The 22,935-nt window shown below is 45.5% G+C and overlaps 1 protein-coding gene across 12 annotated transcripts in view; it reads right to left on the minus strand.

The window, feature by feature from the left end:
* cacna2d2a (calcium channel, voltage-dependent, alpha 2/delta subunit 2a) overlaps positions 1-22,935 on the minus strand; it is a 226,498-nt gene that overhangs the window by 41,476 nt on the left and 162,087 nt on the right. For all 12 annotated transcript variants that reach the window (XM_061833800.1, XM_061833801.1, XM_061833799.1 and 9 more), the window contains 3 exons: positions 21,925-22,063; positions 9,689-9,820; positions 9,415-9,472 (listed from right to left, as the gene is read on the minus strand). In XM_061833800.1, the coding sequence (XP_061689784.1) occupies positions 9,415-9,472; positions 9,689-9,820; positions 21,925-22,063 (329 nt within the window). The remainder of the gene's footprint in view (positions 1-9,414; positions 9,473-9,688; positions 9,821-21,924; positions 22,064-22,935) is intronic.

Raw genomic sequence — 22,935 nt, forward strand, 5'->3', positions numbered from 1 at the left:
CTTAATACTTTGTCCTACTTTTACACTGATTTTCTAACCCCCCCCCCCCGCCAAAAAAGTGCAAGGAAAATGGATTGACAGTCTTATACACAATTTTTTTTTTTTTGGGTGTCATTATATTTGTCCAAACAAATGTCGCTTTAAAAATGAACAAAACTGAAGAAAACAAAGTGGTGTTATTTTTTTTTTTTTCCATCGGGTATCAATTTGAACAACAGACAATAATTTTATGTCATTTAGGACAAACCGTTTGTCAGTGCGACCTCCGGTGGACAAAATGAGCAACAACAGTTACTTTTATTGAACAATTGCAGTTCTAGATGGCCACGGGCAGGACCGGACCTTGTCAAACATTTCGCAAGGGCGTACTAAAATATGTGTGCATGGATGCGTCTCAATACATTTTCCCTGCGTTCTCTTTTGTCATATTTTAGCCTCGACAACACAAGAGCGCTTTCGAAAGTTGAAAAATTCTCTCGGACACCCGGTGGAGTCGTCCAAAGCTGAAGATCTTAAAGGGAGGTGTCAAAGACACGAGCGGACTCGGTCGTCCAGATGTGCCGTTTCTGCATGGATTGCGGTCAGTAATTGGCTCGCGGCTCGAGCCCGCCCGCCGACGCCATTCTTTCCCTGTCATTACCCGGACTCCTGCGTGCCAGGGCCAGGCGACAAGCAGATGGACCTGGCCGCCGCTGAACTGAGCTCAACCGAACCGCTCGGGTGCCAGCGGGCGGCCCGAGGCCTCGCTGTCGGCTCGCTAAAACTTACGAACCGTTTAACAGGTGCTGCCCGGCCCGTATCTGGAGACGCGCTTGAATATTTGACATTTTTAATGGTTCTATTTACACCGCCAGTCAGACACTGACGCAGTCCGACAAACTTTTGGCGTTTCCGTCCCCTCTGATCTAAGTCAGCGTCGACCCGATTCTCGTCTGTGAGGTTACCCTGGCCGGTTATACTGTGGTGTGCACAAAGTCAAATCCAACCATGATTCAAGCTCTCAAATCAAGGTAAAATATGCTCAAGGGCTGCTTGATTTCCAAGATATTGCAAGACTCTGTTTCCTACTTTACCTTACAAGCGCTCTTAAAGACGTGCACTCATAATTACAGTACTTACGCAGCCCATCAATGTGTTTTATATTGCCAGCGTCCACCACCGCTGCTTTAGTTAGCAACGCAGTCAGGGCAATGTAGAGCAAAGACGAGCTAGTCATGCTGCTTATGTTTACTTTTGATATTAATTGGAGAACCTTAAGAAAGAAATGCTGTTTTTCAAGATGCAATGACTGTCAGAGTATGTGAATAATCGAAGAAAAAGTGGTGAAACCAGACGAGATTTTCTCTTTTCCGAGTGGGAAAGGTCTGGTCTGAAACCAAAGTAGAAAGTGCAGGATGAGATGGTGTATAATTTTAAAATTCCACCTTGGCACAGTCTGATCCGGGATGAAAGCACAGACAATGCAGTGCACAAAAAGCTAATTCTGTATTTGAAATAGAGGAGGCAACGTAACATTAAACGGTTTGGGAGCGTCATCATCTAACCCCCCCGCTCCATCGTCGGTAGCTCGCGAGAGGCTGGCTGCTTGAAAAGTAGATCTTGGGGTAAAAAAAAAAAGTCCGGGCACCCCTGCCTTAGAACTTGTTTTAAGACCGCATAGGTTGACGTTAAAATTAATCTATATATGAAGAGTTTGTTTTCAAAACGCGACATAGGCATTTTTTTTCAGATTTACGAAACTCGCGCCAAAATTATCCAGCTCCGAATGGTAGTTATCGGGATACTCTGATTTTTGTTGAAAGTGCGACATATCGTTCTATATCAACCAAGGAAGATCGCGTTTTATTTCAAAATGCGACATATCGAGATCTTATTTAGAGCAAAATGCGACATAATTTCGTTCAATCAGCGTGCGCCGCTGAAGCAAGCAGCATCCAATCAGAATTCGTCTCGAGGGAACATCATCCAAAATGGCTGCGCCCGCGTTTGAGAGAGATGCTAATGCCGAGTTTGATTTTATGTACGAGACACCGGAGAGAATGAAAAGAAGAAGCGCTTGCTATGATAGCAGACCCCATTTTTTCCTCTTTGTGAAGTTGACCTATTGTTTCCTTTTTTATCACATTTGGATTTTCTTCTACATGAATTCCATTTTTAATAGAATCTACTGATGTGTGAATCAGTAATGTTTCTTTTCTACTTATGAATTGAAAGAAAATGAAGACTTTTGATCTTGAAGACTGACAAATATCCAGTACAGTCAGTAGCAAACCTTTTCATTGTTTTGCCATGTGATACATTTTACCATGTTTTTTTTTATTTGGATCCTTGGCATGCATTTTTGTCGATTTTATCTTGACAGCGTTTCTTGCTTTCAAGCTGAACGAAGTCTTGTATTTTGTTTATCAATGTTCAATAAGATCGAATAAATGAATCAGCGATTGTGCTGGTTTACTTGCAGGCTGTCCCATTGTGAGGGTGTTTTTCCTATTTAATTTGAATTCTTTATGAAATTATTGCAATTTAATACTTCAGTTCTCATCCAAGTACCATTGTATCTGAATGTAATAAACACTGTTTTGTCTGTGATTGTGTAATGCTTGAATAGTAATTTTGTTGTTCAAAATATTTCACCAACGATCATTAATGAATGAATAAATTTTTATAATTCTATGCAATCCTTTTTTTTTTTTTCCCCCATTTTTTACAAGGAAAGTTATCGGCTATGACTTAAGAAAAGTTGACATGAAAAGGAAATCAACACCCTTGGAGTAGACTCAATTTCTGTCTATGAGCATTATGAATTATTACTACAGACTTATATCCTGTAAATCTGCAGTGTTCTTTCCCCCGACAGCGACAGCTACAAATAAAATCAAAAGAAAGCAGACTCAATGAGTCAGATTTCAAACGGTGAATTTGTGAGTTTGAAACTGATTTCATTTTGGAGATGTGCGTATGAGATGGAGGACTTATTTTTTTTCTGCTGGTATCCCTCGCAACCCATATTTAACCTTGGTAGACTGCTTCGAAGCAGTTTACTTTCTTAATGATCTCACATCAACTTATAAACAAAATTAATCAACTGAGTGACACAAAATTACAATGATGTAAACTCAGCCTTTCCACGACCTCATACTGAACAAACAAACATTTTCAAAATAACTTTTTAAAAGAAATTCCCATTTTTTCATCTCCTTTTTCAACATCTGACATTAGTGAGCTCATTGTGAAAATTGTGACTGGTGACTGACCCTTATTTCTGATACCTAACTCTCTAAATGTGGTGGTCATGGTCTTAAATATTATTTTAAAATGCTTGAAATGTTGAAAGGCAAATAGTTTTCATGATTGCCTATCAAAAGCAACTGATTTTTAAAAAAAAAAAAAAAAAATACAGATGCTCCTGAAGGTTTAAGTCGAAATTTGGATATGTCTCACTTTGCCAAGAATAGAATGTTTTGGATATGTCTCATTTTGGAGAAAAAGTGAAATTTGTCATCAAAAAAACTCGGTGAATATTAAAGCCAATATTTTTTTGTAGTATGGTGTTTAGTTACTTTTTAGCATCTCTTTCCACCCCCCCAATAGTTAGAAACATAAATTGAGTTTATTGTTTTCACTTCAATACCAAGCCCTTTCCTCAAGATGAAAAAAAAACAAAAACGAATATGTCTCATTTTGAAAACAAACTCTTCATATGTAGGTGTGCAGCCATACTCATTTGAAGAAAATTTGATTTTTTTGTGGCTTTTTTGCAATCTGATTGAGTAACACAGATTAGAACGCAATCGGATAATAATGGGGAGTTTTGGTTTATTTTGACGAAATTATGATGCAAGCAATGTGTCGGAACTGTTGCGCCATACTATTGGACATCACACCCACAATAATGAACGCACAGTTAAATGAAAATGAAAACAAAAACCCACCTGAGCACATCAATCATCCAGATGCATTTTTTCAACACCGCTTTTAAATTGGATCTCATGACACAGTGCGCGTGGTTATAATATGGCATAACACACACAGACCGTTACACTCCTTTTCATGACGACAGTAATATGCGTCAATCTTCGTTCCATTATTTAGCTATACTGTTTTTTAAAACAGTAACACCGACACGTACATGCTAATCGTTAGCTTGTTCCCGCCACGTGCATGCTAATAGTTAGCTCGAGCGTATACGGTGTTTCCGATGATGTGTTAGCAGAGGCTACAGGATTGTTTCAAATGTAGTACACAACATGTAATTCCAAATATTTCCTTTTTTTTTGGGGGGGGGGGGGACAGTTACCTTAAAATGAGAGTCGTACTAAACAGCTTTAAGTCTCTTTTTCGAAAAAGTGATCACTAGTCGCTCACAACTCTTGATAAGTGAGTTGAGTGCACTGCCACCACACAGCGTTCATACTGTATCTTAAGTTTGTTGAACAAAGACAGTAAATAAAACGAAAATCTTCCAAGCCCGCAAAATTTGGACATTCGTATCTCAAAGCACCACCGTGCGTCTCATGTAAATGATAATAATAATAACCATGCGTAGATGGGATGCTAAAATCGTTCAGTAAAGCGCATCGGAATTCCAACTCCATTTTAAATTTGTTATTCCCAACAATGACAACAATATTGGTCGGCATCAGCAGAAAGGCTCACAAAAGATTCTACTCTATATGTGCATGTGTACAATCAAGATAAGCGTTCTTATACACGAGAGTGAAAGCAAGTATCGCCCCGAACAGATTAAAAGCCGCTGCGTTTACAGACCCTCCGCCTGATAATGCTCCCCCCCCCCCCCAAAAGATACTTTTTACAAGCAACGCTGTACATTTTTTGAAGGCGTTTGGCGAAGGACGGTCATTACAATTCATGAAATGTATTTTTTTTCAAATTATTTTTTAACACGGCGCAGCACTGTTCAAATCAATACTTTAAGCGTGCCATGGGGGGATTGACGCTCTCGCGGGAGATTGTGTTTACGAACCTTTGACCCCTGCGGCAAAGCGTTGAACATTCTTTTTAAATGGGGGGTGGGGGGTGGGGGGATTATTTGCTACATACCGAACGTTTATGGAAGTAAATATGTGCCAACCAGGATTTGAATTTGAAATATGAAGTGATCACATTTTCAATCGTTGTATTTCAGTGTCACTTTTCAATGTTAACAATTCAACTGGCGACAATTCGCCGTCTGAAATTCACCGCCTGCGCCACCGGGCAGGGTTACTTCAGGTCAGAATCGAACAGCCGAGCAATCGCAGTTTGTATCAGATAGGTTTGGTGAAGATCTGCAGCCACTTTCAAGTGACTGTCTCAAACGCTACCGTGCAGAGGTATGATTGTCGTGTCAGGTCATGATCCAAGTCGCTTATCCTCACAAGGGTCGCGGGAAAGCTGGAGCCTATCCCAGCTAGCTTCGGGCGAAAGGCGGACTAACACCCTGAACTGGTCGCCGGCCAGCCAGTCGCTGGGCAGATATCGACACCACCACTGAAGCGGGAATCGGTCCCACGCTGCCCGGACCAAAGGCAGGAGTGTGTACCACGACACCATCAGTGACTGCAGCGGTATGATTATCATACAAAGACACCCAGAACCTCCAAAGTAGATGCATTATTTATTTATGTATGGGACACTCCCAGTATAATTTACTACATATCCCCGAAAAACCTCCAACTAAATATTAAACGTTTAAACGGCAAAATGTAGCTACTAGCTAAAGGTGCCCATTTGCGTCATACTCACAGTCAGAGTGTATGACCAACCGCTACCACGAGTAGCAATGCTTTTATTGTTTTTTACGGACACTTTTTTCTTTTGCAGACATTATTTCTGTACCTCATCGTACGCAGTGCACGTCACAAATGTACGGATCTGAACATTAAATGTCACGTTTGCGCAGCACGCGGCCGGAGGCGCTCACCTTCACGACAACGGCGTGGGCGGGACGGCCATTGCGTCGTACGGTCCAAATATTGCACAAATACCGCGAGTATGTGCACGGTCATAACGAGCAAAATTGCAACACGGCACGAACGTTGGCATGTACGCGACACGTACGCAGACTAATCGCGCCGCATTGGGAGAAGAGCATTATGATAACACAGTAAGACTACTTGCCAATGGTGTAGTTGCGTACACGTATGCGCGTGTGTGTGTGTGTTTGCCTGGATTTGTACTGTGCTGATGGGCTTATTATTTTATGGACTGCTGCACTCTTAGTGCTCCTGTGGCTGAGGCAGGCGAATAAAGATTGAATTAAGATAAAAATATAGGAGGACTGCGCCCGCAGGAGAAAAGATGTTGTCTGTCGTTTATTTCTCACACTTTGCGCTGATGACTGAGGGTGTTTGTGGACACGTTTAAATATTTTTTGGGGGGGGAGGAATGAGAAATTAGAAGCAAAGAGAATTTGGGGCTTTCTTGAACACGCGCATTTTGACACATCGAGTGCGACGCACAATATTCCAATATTCCGTCTAAATGTCAGCACCCAACTTGAGAGGGCATCGTCGGACTTGGCGGAAAGATTATTTGTCCCGTGGCGGCGTACGTGTTAGCGTTCTTCCCCGGCGATCCGCTCGAAGAATGATCAATTAGCGGTAGCGCAGCCACGAAAATGCTACGAACGTGTCAGTCCAGTTCCCAGATGGATCTCATCTGAACGGGTCGTCCAGTGTATTTACAAAGAACTAGAATGTTGCACCAGGTCATTTGACGTGCTCGCATTCACCGACCGCTCTGCGCGCCGGGAAACATTCGAGCGGTTTCTCCGGAAGAGACACCTGCGCAATCAAGCGCAAACACCGTCGATTATTTGTGGGAATTGTGTGCCGACCGACACGGGGGTCAGCGCGGCCCCGGTTAAGAGAACAGTGGGGACCGTAATCACGCGAGGGAGGCCCGACATCGGGTGACACACGCTCGGCATCGCCGGGTTGCTAGGCAACAGGGAATAGCGCGCGTCAAAGGCGAACCGATCTTGAGTGAAATAATAGACACGAAGAACCAGAAGCAACCTTCCTGTGTGGGGGTTGGAAAAAGGTTTCTCCAGCCTCAGCCTTTAGAATCCAAATTGTGCACGTGCCGAGATTGCGCCTGGCTTCTCTCGCCAAAAGTTAGCTGGGAAAGAGTCCAGTTCAGCCGCAAAGCTCGTACGGACAACAGCGATAGAAGAGGGACCGATTTGACCAGAGGAGGCAGAGGAAGGCGGCGATAAGAAGAAGGTTCCGGATGACGACAAGGTGTTCCGCACTTCCTCCCTCCTCACGTTGTCAGCGACACCTTCCTCCCCTTCCTCTTGCTCCGCTTTCCTGTCGTGTTCCCCTCCTGTCGCGCTGTCAAAATGGCTGTCAGAGAACTGGACGTGCTGACAGACTGCACACAGCAGTCTTGTCCCCCCCCCCCCCCCCGACGCCCTCCCACAATTATTCACTGAAATAATGCTTTGTTCGGAACACTTTCTCACCGAGCTAATTAGAATGGAAGCGTACGTTCATTGTCAGGGAACAACTTGCTAGTCCCAAAGGCATTAAACCGACGACTAAAAGGAACAAAACACCAGCTACTTAGTGATTAGATTTATTTAGTGATTTAAAAAAACAGACGAAGGCTGGATTAACACTGCTGGTCCCAGTGTTCAAGAGCTAGCTGGTTCCACCAGCTATATAGCCTAAATCGAAAAAAGGTAGCACAAATAATTATTTTTAAGCCATCCTAGTTCTAAATGAAGCACCGTACAAAATACATTGAATGCTAATGCCACCTGCTAACCAGCTAGCTAAAATAGCCAAGTAGGCAAGACAGTTAATTTTGTATAGCCAATGTGCTGCTAGCTAACTCGCTGACAATTAGCAGCTGGCATAAATCGTGGATTGAAAGAAAAAGCTTTTGTTTGTTTTTTTTTTACTTTGGCTATTTTGTCACACCATTGTGGAATATTTATTCACCCAAAAAGATAAAAAAAAAAAAAACAAAAAGAGAAGATGATAAAAATTATCTGCTAACTAGCAAGCCGCCATACAAACACGGTGGAATTACTGGTTAATTAGCTTTTTCTTTCACTATTTTCTGACACTCGTTTCAAACAAAGGAATGTCCTCAAATTGTGTTAAAAGAAGAAATTGACATTAATATGAATCACGGAAAATTCCAGATTATCATTCCAAATATCTACCACAAAAAAAAAAAAAAAAAAAAAAAAAAACAATCAAGCTTGCTATAGTTGGCGTAGGTCAGTTAGTTATAGTTATTTATGAACAACTCTGCCAGGTTGAAGTCAGATGCTTCCTCTTTTTCTTTAGATTTTTTGCAACAGTTGTCCCAAAATGAAGAATGAAAAACAGGGAGAAGATACACCGACTGCTAGCTGCTAACTGGCTAGCCACCACACAGAGGAGAACGGATAAACAGATACTAGCAAAACAGTCAGGCGTCTTCAATGCGTGGGTACTTTGCATTTTTAAGATTCACGACACAGTACTTGGATAGATATTAGATATTTGAGGCGTAGTTGTATGCAAACTCAACGGTCTCCGTTTTGTTTGGCAGCGACACCCGGCCTGACCCCAAACAGCCACTCAAGCCGAGCCGAGGCGGAAAAGGAGGTCAGGTGCAATCAACATTGCTGTCACGGTCGCGTCCACTTCATTCCGGCCAGTAACCAGGCAACAAGGCAGCGCCGCCGCCGCAAAGCCGATGTGACGGCGTCAGGTGGATTGAACCTCGCGGACTGGAAGCGTTGACGCGGCCCGCCGCGGCAGTTTGCGCCGTATCGCCACCCGGCTGAGCACCGCGAGCAAAAACGTCAAAGTCTCTCTGCGATCTGACGTTTTGTCAGGACAACGTTTGGGTCTGAATCCACCCAATAAAAGTTGTCACTTTGCACCCGCCGAGAGGGCACACGTGGATCACTTTAAAATTATTTTTTAGTGTTTCATGAGATTGAAAGGACTCAAGAAGATGATACAGTCGATCGATAGACAGAGACGATAAGATAAAATAATCATCTTTCCGAAAAATACATGAAAAAAAACAAACAAACGACTGAAGCAGTTCTGAGAGCAAACAGAAGTTGCAAATAACTCAATGAAAAGTCTTAAAGAAACTGAATAAACTATTGGACTAATCTGTTTTATTTATAAGGTCAAATGTAAATCAATTGCATTTAAGGTGAAATGATTTGTTTTGTGAGGATGGAACATCATTATGGATTTTCTTCGGAACAGATTGAGGAGCGCGTGTTTCAAAGCATGCATCAAACTGTAATATTTGGAGCCGGCAGGTGCCACAATATCTCTCTCTTCAGTCGGACGACACGTCTGTCCAAATACGTACTGAATAATGTTTCTGCATTTTACAGTTGTTTATTTGGCTCCTTTTTCTGGGGGGTTGGGGCCACGCGACGCCACTTACCACGGCCTGCGGCGGACGTCGTAGAGGTCAATCTTGTTGGGCGCTCTCCATGGAGTGGCTGGAAAATAAAATGGATGTCCGCTGCACTGTAGGATATTTCACCTCCGATTAGATCAAAGTCATAATTTCATTCCACCTATCCGGTTACCCGTAGAGCCATCTGATAAGAAATCACTCCGCGGAGGAGCCCGAGGGTCAATTTAGACGTTATCTGCCACTGAGTTATAAGGGCGGCGAGACGAGTCGCTTCAACGCCGCCGCCGCCGCCGCTTACCTGGGTAGTAGCGCGTCACGCCCGTGGCGCTGCCAAACACCTGCCAGCGGAGGGAGCTGTCTTCGCGGCGGTTCTCGATGAAGACCCGCTCCAGCGCCTGAGTCCAGTTCAGCTCGTTCAGGATGACCGGAGCTGAGGACGCGCACACAAACATGGCAACATCGCTCATCATCGCGATAGAAAACTGAACGGAAACGTCGCCGCCGTGCAGGAGTTCAACCCCGCGGCGAAGACCGAAAAACTGGGAGTTGCCAATGACGACCAAGCTGTATACTCACTTTCCAAATCGTTTTTCCAAATTGATGTGCGTCTCAGCGATCCCAACCAAAAACCCACAACGTTGTTAATAACGAAAATAGCGTTTCATAATATTCCGAAGGGGTCACTGATGGCGTAGCGGTACACACGCCCGCCTGTGTTGTGGGCAGCGTGTGATCAATTCCCCCTCGATATGTGCCCTGTGACTGACCGGCGACCGGTTCAGGGTGTAGTCCGCCTTTCGCTCGAAGCTACCTGGGATAGGCTCCAGCTTTCCCGCTCTCCCCTGGTGAGGATAAGCGGCTTGGATATTGACGTGACATGACAATATTTCGAAGGGGCTAAAACTGGGCTTTGGCACCATCTTGTGACTTCACAAAGAGTACGAAAAACTGCAAACTGTTTCACCGACTAGTTGGGGACACGTTCCACCCCAAAAATGTGAGATTGTGAATATTGAACTGCAAATAGCAAGCAGGTCAGCGCACAAAATGGCGCGCAATATATCCCAGGTGCCCTGATAACATGGCCGTGACATGTTTTTTTTTTTGTCACGAGGACCGTGACTATTTTGAACTCCGATTTAGAAAAGGTCCGAGATTCGAACCCTGAAGCAGAGTACTACGAGGCAGATGCGCAAACCACTTGCTCACCGTGCAGCAGATGCCCGACCGTATTTGCAAGTATTCAAAATATTTCTGGTGAATCCAGCGACCCTTCGTACGTCTCTCAAAGACGTCCAAAGGTCCCGGTAGGACCTTGGCTGACATCGCGTGACATCGGCCTAATCTGGTTGATCTCCGAACGGTCGCTGAGGAGAGACGCGAGATTACCTTGGAAGATGCGGTATGTCGCTCGCGGTGGGGGGGGGGCTGCAAACATTTGCGGTGTGTCTGTGTGTGGGGTGTGTGTGTGTGTGTGGGGGGGGGGGGGGCGTTCTCTAAAGGATTTAGCAACTTAAGTACAGCTTGAAGTCTAAACCATAAGGTTAAATTCCTCACTGTGAAAGTGCAAATAAAATGGGGGGTGGGGGGGGGGGGACAACACACACTCGGGCACAAGTAAAGTTTTATTGTCTGTAGTTAACATTAAACTCAACGGCGGTTGCAATCGGGTTTTCATCAGCACCTGATTAAAGAGGAAACCAGCAGAGCGGAAACTCGACTCGGAACACACAAAAGCGGCGGATCGGCTCAAATGCCACGACGGGGAGATTTTTTTTACAGTTTTTTTTTCTTTAATTACGGCTCGATACGACGGCCTTTCCCGGTTGACTTTTGGCGACAAAAAACGAGTACCATATCTGTCCAGAGGGTGCAGGACCCCGCTTTTCTTACCAAAGCGGGAAATGGGCTCCAGATCACGCGCCACCTTAACGACGAAACGTGTAGAAACGACCCGCCCCCCCCCCCCCCCCCCCCCCAAAAAAAAAATGGACGGTTCATGGATGGAGTTATAGAAAAAAAAATTGTACTTTTATAGGGGTTGGACAACAAAAATTTTAACCCATTCCAACTAAATTTACAGTAAATCGATTCCAAGCCCAAATTATCCATCCATCCATTTTCTTAGCCGCTTATCCTCAAAAGGGTCGCAGGGAGTGCTGCAGTCTATCCCAGCCGTCAGTGGACAGGAGGACGGGTACACCCTGAACTGGTCGCCAGCCATTCGTGGGGCACATGGAGACAAACACAATCACACCTCGGGGCAATTTAGAGTGTCCAATTAATGATTTTGGGATGTGGGAGGAAACTGGAGTGCCTGGAGAAAAGCCACGCAGGCTCGGGGAGAGCACGCAAACTCCACACACGCGGGGCCGGGTTCGAACCCTCGACCTCAAATCTGTGAGGCCAATGCTTCACCAGTTGATCCGCCGCCCCCAAATTATTAAAAAAAAAAAAAAATTAATTAGCCTTGATGTTTTTTTTTTCCTTGTAGTTTTTAGCTACTTCTCAAAACTCTCGTCAGTATTTGCTTTTACACGACTACTCTATTACCGTACTTAACCTGTATAGATGTAATACAAAATCATGTTTGTACTGCTTTATTGTGATCCCATTTTGCCTTCATTTTCTGCGATAATACTCATAAAATGAGCTTCCTCCGTGCAGAAAAATATGTCATGGCATCCCAGTTTGGCTGGTGTATCTGCCATTTCCTCCAAATTTCGACTGCATCCGAGGGGACGCGCATATCGACATTTCACCGTTGCTTATTCCGAGAAGATCATAAAGCCGAGGGTGCCGATTTCAAGTTCACCTGGCCCACGCGATTCTCACGCAGCGGTCAGGCAGTCATCTGATTAACGCGTGTCAAAGTATTATCCTTTAAGCGGCAGATATCACAGCCCGCACGCCGTCGAGTCCCGGCTGCTCGCTTATCTCAAAAGAGCCACCGAGTCTGAAACGATAGCCGTCCAACGCCGGCCAAGGGCGAGGAGACGTAAGATCGGAGGAGTCCCGCGTTCGCGCCGCGGGGCGTTTCGACCCCTGCATGTTCTAATCATAAAAGTACAACTGTAAAATTTGCTGATGTTAAAATATGTGTAAGTAGATACACCATTGAATTGAAATTAAAAGTTAAATAGAGGCGGCACGATGGCACAGCTGTAGAGCATCAGGATCACAGTTCTGACGACCGGGGTTCAAATCCCGGCCCCGCCTGTGTGGAGTTTGTATGTCCTCCCCGTGCCTGCGTGGCTTTTCTCCGGGTGGGCACTCCGCTTTCCTCCCACTTCCCCGAAATATGCGTTGGAGACTCTAAATTGCCCCTCGGTGTGATTGCGAGTGCGAATGGTTGTTTGTGTCTTTGTGCCCCGCGATTGGCCGGCGACCAGTTCAGGGTCCTGCGCGAAGCTAGCTGGGATAGGCTCCAGCAATTCCCGGTCACTGTGATTTGCCTGCGCGCCATCGCATTCGCAAATCTGCACAGTTGAGCACGAAAAATCACGCATGTAAGATTTGCTACGAGTAGAAAGACGTAGATATTGAAAGACGTCGATTATTTTGACCGACCGCTGCACAATTGTCGCACACTCTCAGCGCACATGAAAACCAAACCACAGCTGTTTTTTTTTAAAACGGAAACACACTGTCTTTAAAAACGAGCTGCTGCTCACCCTACTTCGACTTCCTTGTTGACCTGACACCGCCCCCCTCCGCTCTTAAAGGGGTACGCTCGTTATTACAAACAGAGCACACACCCGCAACTATATATCTCCGGGCATGACTGGTGGACCACACCCATAACTTTATATCTGCGGGCATGACTGACCACACCCTTACATTTTTCAAATGCGAGTGACTGAATTCCGTCAACCTCGTGAGGATAGGCGGCTGAGATAATGCATGGATGGCCTGATTTGATCAAGGTGAAAGGCCACCTCTCTGTGGAAAAATGCGAACGTCCCCGACGGTGTTGTAGAAGATTTCAAACCACGAGTGGGGAAACAGCGAGGATGCCGTTCGAGTGCTTTTTCCGTCCCGGTGGTGGTCAGCCGAGGTTGCCGTCTCAAAAACACCCACCGGAGTTAGCGTTTTGTTTATTTTTGCTAAAATAGGTCGTCGTGCGCGGGTTTCAACTACCTTTGCTGTCAGTCCACACGCCCGCAGGAGCCGGCCTCAAGAAAAACGGGCGTGTCCGCGATAAGCCAACGCGGCAAGCTAATTCTTTTTGATTTATTCAGCCAGGATATGCCCCCCCCCCCCCCCCCGACGCCTTTGGACAGTTGATAAAAAGACAAATTCCCACCCCGGGAATCGCACGCTCACCCAGGCAGCAGACAGGGCCTCCTGGCCCCATCGTTCTCAGCCCCTCCCCCCACCACGTACGATATCTTTAAAAGGTAATTTATCAACCCGCCGCTCCCCTGACATTTGGAGCACCCTTGGCTTTGCCCCCTTTTATGCGGCACGACGCCACAAAAGCGTTGAGGGTGGGGATTTTTGGAGCGTCTCCGCTTGAGGTTCTCCTTTCCCCGTGACCGCTACCCCCGTGACCCCCACCTCCATCCTTCCCTTCATATCCACATTATTCACGCTGATATATCTCAGATAAAGCGCCACCCAAACAGATACGCGGCTTGTGTCCGTGCGTTAATACAACGTCGCCCAGACGGCTGCGTGAATCTGTTGCATTCACGGGCGCGGCGCGGTGTAATATTTCAAGAAAGTGGGCCCCGGTCCCAAATCCATAACAGTAATGGAGCTAAAGCTATTAGTCCAGTCACTAAGGAAGAGTCAGGGCTAGTTTAGGCGTCGACAGCTCCGTGTTGTTTACATCGTTTCACGCGGACACGCTGTGTAGATGACATCGGAGAAGGCTTAATTTCAGCCTCGCGACAAATATTTATTGTTCGCCCCCCACCCCCCCCCACTCCAGAGTTCTCCAGATTGCATAAAAACAAAGCTGACAGTCAAATGGCTGCAATTACGATAAATGAGCGAGAATAAACACACTGGCGAAGGAAAGCAAGCGCCAAAACGTTTCAACATCAGATCGGAAAAAGTCAAAATCCTTTCGAGGCCGTGTCGAGACGAGCACTTTCTCCACAATTTAAAAACTGTTCCCAGGTGTTTTAATAACATACCTGTAACTACAATCTTTTGTCAAAACACGCCAAGGATCGAGGATTATAGTGTACACCTTTTTTTTTTTTTTAATTTACAGACTACCTTTAAAACAACGTGCTGTACATAAAAAAAGACATAAAACATAAGTCAGTTAAACACTTAAAACTAATTTGGGAAAAAAAAGGGCTCGTGTCACGTGCTCTGTTGGATGCCTAAGAAATAAAAAGTTTTAAGATGTGTTTTTACAAATGGACAGCAGAGTTGCGTTCACTGCCAGCAGGAATCTCCACAACCGAGAGAAAGTGTAGTGTGAGCTATCCTCGTCACAGTGATTCTGTGGCACCAACGTTTAGACGGGAGTCTTAGTTCACGTTTCCAAGTTTGCCTCCTAGTCATCAGACCTGGCTTCAGGTTTTTGGATTCTGCTTATTGCCTAGCGTTGTTGTGCCTCTGCCTTCTCGGACCGCTTACACCATGTATGACCTCGGCTTTGAATAAAACTACGCCTAACGTCATGTCCTCGTCTCGGAGTCCTGCACTTATTGTCCAGCCCTGCACCGTTGGTCCGTGGCAGAACGAAGTGGCCCTTACAGGACCCAAATGCGGGATGCCACACAGATCGCCAGCCAAGGGCAGGGCACATCGAGACAAACAGCCGCACTCACAATCACACCTTGGGGCAATTTAGAGTGTCCAATTAATGTTGCATGTTTTTGGGATGTGAGAGGAAACCGGAATGCCCGGAGGAAACCCACATAGGCATGGGGAGAACATGCAAACTTCACACAGGCGGGTCCGGGATTGAACCCGGGACCTCAGGACTGTGAGGCCAACGCTTTACCAGCTGAGACCCCGTGCCTAGTAGGGATTACTGTTCTATACATTTTTGTGACATTATTCTATGATCTTTTCTCATGGGAAATGTTCTTTGGCTTTTTTTTTTGGGTGGGGGGTTAATGTACTGTAGTTCTTGACCCTTAAGGTATTTTGACAAGACAAAAACATCTATATTAGCTTATCAAAAGATCTGGGAAGTGTTTTAAATGGTCCTCAAAATAATAATAATAATAAAAACAAGAGGATCACATGCGTCCTTGCTGAAGAGTTGGACGCTCCAATTCCAGATTGTGTGGTCGCACAACTCCCCTCTTGCGTCGTTTGTCGCATCCGGTACCCTCCTCAGCGACCAATTCCCATGAATAAGTCACGGAGGAAGGCAACGTTTGGAGATGCTAATCTCACGGGAGGGCTGTTTGCTTAATTTCCCGCACCCCTCCAAGTAATTCCTCCAATTAAAAAAAAAAAAAAAAAAAAAGCCTGCGGTTGAGTGAAGTTTGCCGTTTTAATTAGTGTGCAGGTACACGATAGCCCCCCTTCGACGGGCAAACGCTACGGCGGCGGATGAGTGAGGGCTAAAGACCACCTCTTTTCTCTTTGCTTTCAACCGCATTTTCCTCATCCGTCTATTTCCATCGCATCCCCCTCCACGTCCCGCACCGCGCTCATTTAAATCTGGTTTGATGCTAAGAGGGCTTGAGTTGTCGCTCCAGTGGGGCGTGAGCGGCGTGACAGGCGAGGAGGCCTCCTCCGGAGCCGGAGGAACCTGCGGCGTGCCAAACAAATACGCGCTGCCAGCGCACAAACTCCTCTCATTATCGCTGCTCCTTTTCCCGACACAATGCTGACGTTGTGCGGCCCCCACCACCAAAAAAAAAAAAAAGGGGGGGGGGAAGAACACTTCTGTTCACATAAAGACATCACAGCAGATTCATGATGCACCTTGTGACGAATATGCACTTTTTCAGTGCCACCAATCAGCCATCATCCTTCAAAGCTTTGCCCGCAAATCAACACACAAAAAACCTGCCAAACGCCAGCTCGTATCTCAAGGCACCCCCCTGAACAACTTTCACTATTTGACCTAAACGGTATTCAAACCTACTCGTATTTTGATACTTTTACCGGAAACGCCGCGCTTTGCTGTCCCGACTCATCGCATGCACAGCAGCGCATATGGAAATGTGCCTTAATATCTGAAACGTATAAGCTTCCCCCCCCCCCCCCCCCCCCGCGTTTTGCACATTTTGCCCGTTTGTCTCGGCGCTTTCCCCGATAACCGCGTCGATCGCCGCGTCGGCAAAGTGACGACGTGACATGCTGCCACCGGAAAGTGCGCCCGCCGCATGCAGCGGATTTAGACTTCGCCTATAATGAAAAGACTTTCCCGCATCCATCTCTTTATTACCCACGGAGAGCTGCGACAAAACGCAGACACAAAAACATTCATGTAGTCACGCAATATCAGGACTATACACACACACACACACGTGCACAGTAAAATCCAAACCCCTCACCCCCAAAAAAATAGATGGGGGAGGGGCAAAACTGACATTCCCCCATTTTACTGACTGTACCATTAAACGCGACCATTTCACAGTTTTTCAAAATGATAGCCACTAGCTCCAAGATGTGGATAACTGAGGAAAAGTGCCGCTTTTGTACAGCTACGTAGTTAGAGGAGTGATTGATTGGTCATCCGTCCAGAGCGGACCGCGTTTCTCTTGCCAAATGTCAGCCGGAACAGGCTCCAGCTGACCCGGAACACAAACGAGGACAAGTGCCACGCCATTGACTGGCGGCTCGGTCCAGGAAGTCGCCACACTTCTCACCCCGAAAACTCACTTGTGGTCAAGAGTAGAGCTGTCCTGACATCTGAATAGATGAAATCCCCCAAAAATGATCTCAATAAATAAATACACATTTTACTTGAAGTGCAAGGTAATCAAAATTCACTCCAGTTTCAGTAGCATTTAGTAACATCGTTTCAGTTTTCGCTCTTTTGACCTTCTCGATGGCGCTGCGATTATTTTTCATTGACGATCGCATTTCCTGCTGTACACGTCTTCACCTCTGTGGGGCACTGTGACTCACATAATGAGCCTCGCAGTAACAGAAAAAGAAGAAGCCACAAACAAATAGCGTTCTTGTTTTTTACAGGGTTTGAAGAATATAGGCCAGAGAGTATTGTAATATTGCCCGTTTATTTTTGCTTTGTAAAGCATTTGTGTATCGTTATTCATTATTTTGAGAAGCGTAAGGTTCAATCTTAATTTTCGTATGCTCGTCAATGGTGTTTTTATTTATTTTTATTTTATATATATATATATATCATTATTATATTTACATATTATTTCTTTATTATTTTTGTTTTTTATTTATTATGTGATAGCTTTCAGCTAGTGAATTCAGGGAACAAAAATGAAATCAATAATTCTTTTGTTTTGTGGGTTCAGGTTGACAAACAATAATTTGTTTTACTCTTCGCTATTATGTTAGCACGTTAGCAACATCTGCACGCCATCCGGGTTCTGCTGGATAAAAGCACTGGCGGAACTGTTGAGACTTTGCGTCCAGCCCGATCGGATACTCATTTGTTTCCTGACTTTGGACTCGTTTACCATCTCAAAGTTTGGATCGGGACACCCCGTTTTATACGAGCTTAATTTACCCGCAAAACGAGTGAGGACAAACTATAAATGAAAAGATGGGCAAAGTTGTGCCCACTTGAGACCGTGAGCAAGCGAGCTATTCAATTAGACATTAATATGTGATTGGAGGGAAAGCGTTTTCGAAAGAAAAGAAAAGAGAAAAAAAAAAAATCACTATTTTGGGTTTAATCAGCGGTAGATCCCCCCCCCCCCCAAAAAAAAAAAAGGAGAGAAAAAGATCAAGACTTCCCAAAGTGTTTTGGCTGTAATTGCAGTGAAAACAAGAAAGAAAAACAAGAAAATGGACATTTGGAGGCACATTAACATTCGCGCCCGTGATTGTTCTTCTCCACTTACACAATGATTATTTCCAAGATGATATTACGAGAGCACTCGTCTGCCATCCTTTCCTGCCCCCCCCGTCTGCGACGATCACACGGGGCGAATAAAATCCGTTCCTCGCGCTCATCCGCGTCCACTCCGACGTAAGCAAGCGCGACGAGACGCCAAACTATGAATGTTTGACCCGAGCTAATTAGAAAGTTTGCGGGCTCGGCGGCGGGAACGAGCGGCGGGATAATGAATCATAAAATGGTTCATTACGGCGTTCAGGGAACACTCTCCATCTCAATAAATGGACACGAGGCCTGGCAGACAAATCAAACCAGGACGCGTACGCCGCCTCATTTAGCTTCTGGAAGGATCACAATGAAAGAAAAAGGAGGTGCAGGTGGGGGGGGGGGGGGTAGGATTCTCTTGCTCTAAATGGTTTCTATTATTGACGTGTCTCATCTGTTTCACTCTCCTTCACTCCAATTCTTTCTATCTTTCCCTCAATCGCTCCCTCCCTCCCTCCCTCTCTCGGTCTCTCTCTCACTTGCCCATTTCCCTGTGACCGGTAATTCATATTGTTCCGGGAAGTAGACACGTTCGCGACTTAGCTTAGCGCCCCGACTATTTATTTATTCGTTGAGTTAACGGTTCAATGAAAACAGAAGCGCGGTGGGTAGTTTTGAGATCGTCCGGAGGTTCCTGGTTACAATCTCGCCTCCGACCTTCCTTTGTTTAGCTTGGGTCCTACCGCTGTCATGTTCCTGCCGGTCCAGCCCTGGCTGGGCGGGTCCCAGCACACCGGCTCTGACTAGGGTCGGCAGTGATTACCCCGGTGTATATATATATATATATATATATAGAACCCAGTGGACGGTCTGGTTTCGCCAGAACTCATGCCCCGTTCCTGCACTCCCGTACTCTTGATCGTCAACCCTGGTGTACTGACCTCCGCCTGTCCTCCGACCCTGACGTCTTTGATACTCCTGCCTTCTCTGATCGATCTTCCGTGTACCGACTCCTGCCTGCCCGACGTCCTGACTACCGCTGCTGCACTCGACTGTCTGCCAAAAACATCCAAATTTGGCACCGAAATCAGGCAACCATTTCTTGCATTTCATCCAGATCCCGAATTTCACACGGTTCCGAGCACAGTTTTAAATTGCAAAGTCATTTATTTTGCAGGTAACACGTTTTAGCATTTAGTTTTTTTTTTTTTTTTTGGAAGGCCTCATTGTTTTTTCCCCATGACCATTTCAGTACTATCAGAGTCCACTCGGGCCCGCCTCATCATAATGGACTTGGCCCATACCCGATTCTCCAATTAACAATCTCGACACAGCAGAAAGCCCCCAACGGGAGCAAAGCAAACTCCATTCGTGGTAAATATATATATATGTCTATAATTTTTCTCACTCAGAGAAGAAACTAAACACCAATATTCCACGCGCTGCAGCACTCCAGTCCTGAAGTCGCCAGCAAGCTCAATCAAAAGGCCTTTATTCTCTGACTCATATCTTCAGTCGGCGGAAGCCGAGCTGCCGCAAAATGGCCGCGGGAACAATGTGTAGGCCTGATTGCTCTATTGTGAGTTAGCTGCGGCCTCTGACATATCCCCCGACTCCCCCTTCCCCAATCACCCGCAGCCCCCCCACTGTCTCATTCTGACAAGATGTGTCTGAGGACACAGCTGGGGGGCATTGTCACAGACAGGTGCCGTACGTTCGCTCCTGTTCCACAAAGATGGCAATGACCCAGACAAAAGCAAAATGACAAGAGGAAAATGACTGTCACTCTGCATGTTCTCTGTCTTTTTTTTTTTTTTTTTTACCTCTCAGTGATGGGGAGGGGGGGGAGGTTCGAGGTTTCCAACAGACAGGTGGAAGTGTTGCCTTTTGTTCATTTGGCAGCTGCATTAAAGGGCAGCGGCATCGCGGTGACAGAAGCCGGCCCCGCGTCGAGGAAGATCAAGTCGTCACGTACAATCACGTTGGCACGCGGAAAGGGCGACGCTAACGTACGCCATGACCTGAGGAGGCTAAGGGGCTATCTTCAAATGTAGACAAATACACTTGTTGTAACCGGACGCTGCTTACGACGGCATTAATCCAACAACGTAAGCGTTTCCATCAGTAAGCAGACAAAAAAAAAAAAAAAAAAAGTCGCTATCACGTTATAACGTGATTTGTTTCACGTTATAATGTGGAGGTTTCATGTTATAACGTGATATGTTTCACGTTATAATGTGGTTAATGACACATTATAATGAGAATCATTTAATGTTATAACATAATTCATTTCACATTATAACATGAAACGTTTCACGTTATAACGTGAAATGAACCATGTTATAACATGTAATTTATCACGTTATAACATGAAACATAACATATAAACATAACAGTAAAACCTAATAAGTTGTAAGTTATAACCTGAAATGTTGGCGTCAAATTGTTGCGACCCTGTGGTCCCTCACATCCTTCCAAGGTGGCATACAGGAAGACACAGCTAGAAGTGGACTCTGAGTGTAGCACAAAATGTGGATTTGGTGAGCTTTTTACGGAGTCGTGGTGTACCCGAAGATTGCCTCTTACGCACGGAGCAAGAACATGTAGTAATGTAGTAGATCCGTAAGTAATTGCCTTTTGGGGAAGCGGGGGGAAGAGGGGTGAAATGTACTTATTATTTTCTACGTTATAATGTGAAACGAATCTACGTGATAGCATGAAACAAATCCCGTTATAACGTAGAGCATATCATGTTATAACGTGAAAGTTTCACACTATAACATGAAATGAATTACGTTATAACGTGAAACTTTTCGTGTTATAACATGAAATGATTCACAATTAACCACATTATAATGTGAAACATCACGTTATAACGTGAAATATATCTCATTGTAACATGAAACATATCACGTAACGTGATGGGGACTTTTTTTTTTTTTTGGTACGCTTCCGTAGAATATAACTGTGTCTTTCTTGCACATATTTTAGATGAGCGGGTCCAGAATTTTATTAGATAATACACAATGGAAAAGGTTATTGACGACGTCACTGCATTCAGTGGCTAGTAGCAAATAACTAGTAGCTTGTAGGTAGTCATTGTATAAATACTGTATTAGCTTGACATATTACTTGTAGTTTGTGTAATTTTTTGGAAGCAATAGGCTGTAGCTGGCAGCCAGACGTGTGTAGTTTGTGAGTAGTAATTTGAGCTGTTTTGGTTATACTGTACCGGGTAGCGAGAACGTAGTCGTAGTTGAAAAATGGCTCAGAATGATGATTTGTTGCGGTGCTTTTGTTTCTTCTTCCCTAATAGGCAGTCGGCTGAGCACTTACACTTAGCCGTGCACATTTGGCCTCATAAAAAAAAAAAAAAAAGAAAAAACAGCATGGCAGAAGTCACGCGGCCCGTTAACCCCGCAGGTTAATTCACAGGCAAGGAAGTCAACATTATGATTTGCATCTCTCTCTTCGCCGTGACGCAGCAGAGCCAATTTCATGTTAATGAACGGAGTTAAAAGTCAGGCCGTCTCCATTAAAGCGGCGAGCAGAGTGCTAATAACGAGCGCTGGCATGCTTACAGCCTTTGTAGATGTCGGTCGGAATCTGCACGGCGCTGGATGAGTAGTTGACCTTGTTTTTGAAATTGGGATCGTCCACAAACTCCAACTCCAGAGAAGACGAGCTCTCCACGGGGCTTTCCTCTTCTCCGTCCTCGGTCTGCGCACACGAAACACGAAATCAGCATACAAACACGGCCCAACGGGGGGTGTTTCTACTTTTGCAAACACTGGCTTTGGCTTGAAATCTACGCCACCTCGTCACAAATACAAAAATAGCAAACCTTCTGCTTGGCGTCAAAATGTGGAATTATGTTCAATCCACTGAAGACTGATTAAGACTGACCTCGCCCGGCTAGCTCAGTCGGTAGAGCGCGACTCTTAAACTCAGGGTCGTGGGTTCGAGCCCCACGTTGGCCGACTCCCTTTAGACGCCTCAGTGGTTGGAGCATTGGTTTGGCAACTCAGTGGTCGTGAGTTCGTATCTCATTGGGGCCTCTACACCCCAAGAGGGGTTGCGTCAGGAAGCGCATCCGGCGTAAAAACCGCGCCACACAGATGTGAGCGTTCATCTGACGGGACAAGCCGAAGGAAAGACTGATTAAGCCCAGACAACCAAAGGCTACCAAAGTGCGGTACCACGAGAGCAAAAGCAGATGCACAACCGTCCATTGATTGGTTGTGTTTTTCCACACAAAACATGCTAATCGCTGTTTAGATTTCTTCTTCACATTTCGGGGGTCTCAACATTCCTGAAAATGCCGATTATTTTCTTTTATCGACACCAAGTCGGGTGGACGAGTCGATCCCAAGAGGATACGTGAACGCGTATCGTTGGGCCCACGCGCCAAACTGAACAGGAAGTTAGCCGCTTTGGGTTGAAGCAGCCATTTTGGGTCCATTTCCTTACCATCCATTTTCTTGACCGCTTATCCTCACAAGGGTCGCGGAAGTGCTGGAGCCTATCCCAGCTGTCAACAGCAGGAGGCCGAGTACACCCTGAACCGGTTGCCAGCCAATCGCAGGGCACAT

The sequence above is a fragment of the Syngnathoides biaculeatus genome, chromosome 10, assembly GCF_019802595.1.
Source record: "Syngnathoides biaculeatus isolate LvHL_M chromosome 10, ASM1980259v1, whole genome shotgun sequence".
Classification (NCBI taxonomy): Eukaryota; Metazoa; Chordata; class Actinopteri; order Syngnathiformes; family Syngnathidae; genus Syngnathoides; species Syngnathoides biaculeatus.